The following is a 5,384-nucleotide window of genomic DNA, read 5'->3' on the forward strand; positions in this document are numbered from 1 at the left end:
GTTGAAGTATTGATATGACTGCCCAGACCTGCACCAATGATTTTTTGTTTTTACTATAAAATGTTCCTATAAAATATTCCCACAATAAAGATCTATTGAACTTCTTTGTCATTAAAATAGCCTAAGTCATGAAAAGACTATATAAGAGTATGTAAGAGGAACACAGACACCTTAGAGTTGAAGTAATGTAGGCAGACATTTCACAGCCGTTGTTTCATTTGCTAATGCCCAACATGTTTTGGTACAAAACCTTGCATCAGCTTCACTTTGGGAAACCTCAGCATTTACACATTTGCTAAATTCAAATGATATTCAAGTTGCCTTCTTTTTTTACCTGTAACAGCAGCGCCAAAATCCCCATGAAGCAACAATATAATAGGCTTGATAAGCTCACCAATAAAATTTAACAACTCATTACACGCATTACACTTATTTAAACAAATTTAAAAGCAAATCTAAAAATGTATGTTAATTAGTATGGGGGTCAGTAGCATAAAAGTAAATCTCCAGTATCAAGAGTCAGTGTTAATTGGATTATGGAAAGCAGCTATGCAGCCACCAGTATTACTTTCAGTGCTTATAGGTCCAGACAGATTTTTAAAGCAGATTATTAAAGGAAACCGCTATTGACGATGCATCTTGTATTTCTAGGTCCATTTTGTTGTTTGGTGGTGTATTTTTCTTGTGTAATGTAGACAATGTGATGTCATGTCAAGCTATTTCCAGTGCAGCTACAATGGAGTTTGATAGTAGAAAGTTTTTCAGCTATATAAAACCTCAATGATAAATGTCAGGTATTGGTTTCAGCCCCTCAGAATCAAACAGCAAGGGCCTCTTTCTAGACTCATTATTTAGCACCAACAGTCAACAATCATACAGGTATAAATCCATCATAGAACAGGAAGAGATACCAATTTCTCTACTGACAGTAGCCTCAATAGACCAGAATGCAATGCAGCCATACCTCGCATCTTTGCAGCTCTGTTGTTGATAGCATGCGAAATACAACGCCCTCTTCGACGGCTTTTTTATTGCCCTCTTGGCTTGGAAAGGAAGGGAAAGCTGTGCATTTGTCTAGTTTACAAGTAATTATGACAAAGACTGTAATACATTATGCGTATGATCAAAATCAAGAGAAGGCATTTGCCAGCACTGTCATTAACGTCTTTCCTGGTCTTGTGTGTGCCAGGCCAAGACGCAACCATGGACATCGGTGGTTTGGAGACGGTGGTGGCTAACTCTGCCTATGTGTCAGCCCGAGGCAGCGTGGACGGAGCTGCAGCAGCCAGCATGCGTGACAAGAAGATGCGTGCTAAGCTGAATCTCCCACACATCAGGAATTGTGAGCACATGAAGACAACTGTAGACTCGGCCTTTGACAGCATGTGCATCAAACAGCCCATCGGCAAGCGCCTGTTCCAACAGTACCTGGACGGCGAGGCAGCTCATAAGAATGCTGGACAGCTGTGGAAAGATATAGAAGACTACATCACGGCCCAAGAGCAGGATCGAGTGCAGAAGGCCCAAAAAATAGTCAATAAGTACTATCAGTCAGCAGCCAAGACCTTTTGTAGCTTCCTGGAGGAGAAGGCAGTCACTCGAGTTAAGGAAGACCACAAGAACATCCGTGGTGACCTGTTCAAAGAGAGCGAGCAGCAGCTGCTCAAACACCTGGAGACCAAGGCTCTGGCTGGCTTCAAGGACAGCATGTACTTCCTGCGCTATGTTCAGTTCAAATGGCTGGAGAGCCAGCCTGTTAATGAGGAGTGGTTCATGGACTTCAGAGTGCTTGGCAAAGGAGGTTTTGGGGAAGTACATGCTTGTCAGGCTAAGGCAACAGGCAAGATGTATGCCAATAAGAAGCTGGACAAGAAGAGGCTGAAGAAACGCAAAGGCTATGATGTAAGACATGGATGTGGCCTTGGGTATAACCCACCTCCACCTAAAGTTGAAGCCATATTGCCAATCAAATACACCCTAAGTGATCTCATACTTCTGGAAACCTCATAACATAAATGGCCTCTGGTAGGAAATAGGAAAGAGAAGGTTGTGAGAAAAGATGACCTAGTAAGTGCAGAGATTTAGTTCAACCACAATGGCTCAATGCAAAGAAGCTTGTGACTCTCTAAAAGAGCTCACAAAGCAGCTCAGAGCTACACTGAGAAAATGCCCTGGGCTGAAGCCCCCCTGCTTGTAAAAGCATTACTCTGTAATGGTGATTAACCTTTTGCTTAAATTTTGTTGACTGGTATGAGAGCACAACTGCAACAACACATCACTGTCATTGTTTAGATATATTGTAACCATCGATGGTAGTACACTACCACTGAGCAGATGCATCCATCTATAGTCGCTGGTGTGCAACATCACATCAGAAGTGATCGCATTGACATGCAATCAACTTACTCAAATAGGTTACAATAAAATAATTCTTTCTATTAATCAGTATATTGTACATTTCCAGTTTTGTAGATTTAGTATGTACCTGTAACCCTGCCATTTGCTGTAGGAAATGGGCTAATCATGTTCTGATGTTTGTTTGTGTTTAGGGAGCAATTGTGGAGAAGCGTATCCTAGCAAAAGTTCACAGCCGCTTCATTGTGACGCTGGGCTATGCCTTCCAGACCAAGACCGACCTTTGCCTAGTTATGACAATCATGAATGGCGGAGACCTCAGGTACTTTTCCGTAAACAGCAAATACAGCTTTAAACACGCACACACACACATATACAGTACATATCCATAGACTGACAGCGTCTTAACCTTTGTGCCTTTGTGTGACATGCTACACAGTAGCTTCTGTAGTTACCAGTGTGGGAATAGTCCTGTCCCACTCATCTCATCTCTCCTAATCAGCCTAAGGTAGATCAACCTCACAGCTAATAAACAGACTAGGCCCTCAGGTGCGTAATTACGTCAGAAAATAACCCGAGGAGAGCTGTACAGCTTCTCCTCACTCACAGCCTCTCTTTGAATGCTTCCAAAATACTGTGTAACAAAATTTCTTCCACCCTCCTCTTCTCCATCACGCAATGCCCATTTCCCAACTGGGTCTAGGTTTCACATGTATAATGTGGATGAAAAGAATCCAGGTTTCAATGAGAAGAGGTCATGTTTCTACACAGCCCAGATCATCTGTGGGCTGGAGCACCTCCACCAGCACAGGATCATCTACAGGGATCTGAAGCCAGAGAATGTACTGCTGGATGATGCAGGTGAGCACTTTCCCCAGAAGTATTGGATGTACCAGCAAGATTTTACTGGGTGTGACACTACAGCCCATAATCACTATCTCAGACCTACCTCATACACCAGTGGTCTCCGACCGTGTGCCGTGAGAGCCATGTGTATGCAGATTTTCATTCCAACCAAATAAGCTAGCAGCTGATTTCACTGGTTAGTTCCTCCTCTCTGGTTGAAGTGTGCCAATTAGTGAAGTCAGCTGCTGTAGTGTTTTGTTTGGAATGAAAACCTGCATACACATTGCTCTCAATGGCACATGGTTTTACTACCTTTAGAACAGTAAAACGGTGAAGTCCATACAGTATCCAAACGCCACTAAGAAATTCCTTGTCTTAACAGCGCTCTGTAATAATCAAACCCTTTTCACTCAGGACATGTCCGCCTCTCAGATTTGGGTCTCGCTGTGGAACTTCCACCAGGAAAAGAGAAAACTACTGGATATGCAGGAACTCCAGGTAATGAGAGGATTTTCTTAAGGTGACATTGAACAGCACTGTAGAACACATTTGTATGATCATTCTTTATGAAATTGTGTGTCTATGTATATAGGCTTCATGGCTCCAGAGCTGCTCCAGAAAAAGGAGTATGACTACACAGTGGACTATTTCACCCTGGGAGTCACCCTGTATGAGATGATCGCAGCCAAAGGGCCTTTTAGAGTTCGAGGAGAGAAGGTACAAAACACATGTAGAGCAGACACATCAATTCATTTAATTTTATGGGGAAAAATATGCTCAGCACACCTGCTCACTCTTGTCCAGTGACAATTCATACTTCAAATCATAGGTTCAAGTTCCATGCTCTTGTCGTTTACAAAATGTTTTCTTTCATTCAGGTTGAGCATGAGGAGGTGACTCGCAGAATCTTGAAGGATCCAGTTTCATATGCACCCACCTTCAGCAAAGATTGCAAGGATCTTTGTGAAGCCCTATTGGAGAAGGACCCAGTGAAACGCCTTGGGTTCAAAAACAATGAGTGCACTGAGCTCAAGAACCAGCCGTTCTTCAAGGAGCTTAACTGGGGCCGTCTGGAAGCAGGTGGGTGACGTCTACAATATCATCAACACACTGAAATGCATTGATTGCAACACTGCTAAATATCTTGAATCAATTAAGGAGTAACTTGCCTCAGGTAAGCATGATTACTCCTCATATACTGTAATTACACTGAGTAGATAAAGGGGAAGAGACAGGTCAAAGAAAGAATTTCAAGTCTTAAGAAAATCAAGAGATGGATGGCACAAAAGGGGGTTGAGCCCAGTAACAACAAGGTGGATCCAATATGTTGTACTCTCACACTTGTCCTCTGTGTTTTATCCACAGGCATGCTGCCTCCACCGTTTGTCCCTGATCCTAGGATGGTCTATGCCAAAGACATTGACGACGTGGGCGCCTTCAGCACAATTAAGGGCGTGGTGATAGATGGCAAGGACACCGAGTTCTACAACGACTTTTCTTCTGGCAATGTCCCAATCCCCTGGCAGGAGGAGATGATCGAGACGGGAGTGTTTGGAGAGCTGAATATCTGGGGGGCGGGCGGCAAGCTGCCCAGTGATCTTGACCCAAACTATGTAGAGGCCAAGGGTGGAGGATGTGCGATCCTTTGAGTCAGAACAACAGATGGAAATAGAGGAGAGGGATGCGTGAACAGTGAGGATACATGTGTTGATTACGTATTGGTGTATGTATACCAATCGCTGTCTGAATTTCAACTGAAGAGTACCTATTAAAGTTAAACAGATTTAGATTTGTAACATGCTCATTTGGTGCCACTTACTCTTAATCTGTACAATGAATCGGTAATTATTGTAATAAATGCATTTTATTTGTGTATTTATATAATAATACAATGTATAGGTTATTATGTACCCATGTTGTAATAAGGTTTAGCGTTTTCTTTGTTGTCATACAAATGCTACTGTAACAGCAGCAGCAGCAGTACATAATGTCAGATAACTTGATAAACATGTAACAAAAAAATGTAAATACACAATTATACAAATAACCATTGCAGTAACCTTACATGTGACCGACTATTCTTGTTTAGTAAATTCAGAGAAAACTGTAAAATAAAATATTTTTTGAATAGGAACCACATGTAATATTTATATAATGTAAAGTATTTTGACCAAAGAAAAGCT

The 5,384-nt window shown here is 42.1% G+C and overlaps 1 protein-coding gene across 1 annotated transcript; it reads left to right on the forward strand.

Annotated features, from left to right (window-relative positions):
• The first annotated feature begins 1,203 nt into the window (after positions 1–1,203).
• Positions 1,204–4,850, forward strand: grk1b (G protein-coupled receptor kinase 1 b). Its single transcript, XM_071901029.2, has 7 exons — positions 1,204–1,902; positions 2,550–2,677; positions 3,059–3,216; positions 3,616–3,699; positions 3,794–3,918; positions 4,080–4,281; positions 4,567–4,850. Exons 1-7 carry the CDS (start codon positions 1,204–1,206, stop codon positions 4,848–4,850), a joined length of 1,680 nt encoding a protein of 559 aa, XP_071757130.1.
• The last annotated feature ends 534 nt before the right edge of the window (positions 4,851–5,384 follow it).

Source organism: Centroberyx gerrardi, chromosome 11 (genome assembly GCF_048128805.1).
Source record: "Centroberyx gerrardi isolate f3 chromosome 11, fCenGer3.hap1.cur.20231027, whole genome shotgun sequence".
Lineage (NCBI taxonomy): Eukaryota > Metazoa > Chordata > Actinopteri > Beryciformes > Berycidae > Centroberyx > Centroberyx gerrardi.

What these genes read in the sequence shown, in the direction of transcription:
- grk1b (XM_071901029.2), top strand. Translation starts at nt 1,204, where the DNA reads ATGGACATCGGTGGTTTGGAGACGGTGGTGGCTAACTCTGCCTATGTG. An exon ending in TGTACTGCTGGATGATGCAG is followed by an intron (nt 3,217 to 3,615) that starts GTGAGCACTTTC and finishes CTTTTCACTCAG; the next exon opens with GACATGTCCGCCTCTCAGAT. An exon ending in CTGGGGCCGTCTGGAAGCAG is followed by an intron (nt 4,282 to 4,566) that starts GTGGGTGACGTC and finishes TTTTATCCACAG; the next exon opens with GCATGCTGCCTCCACCGTTT.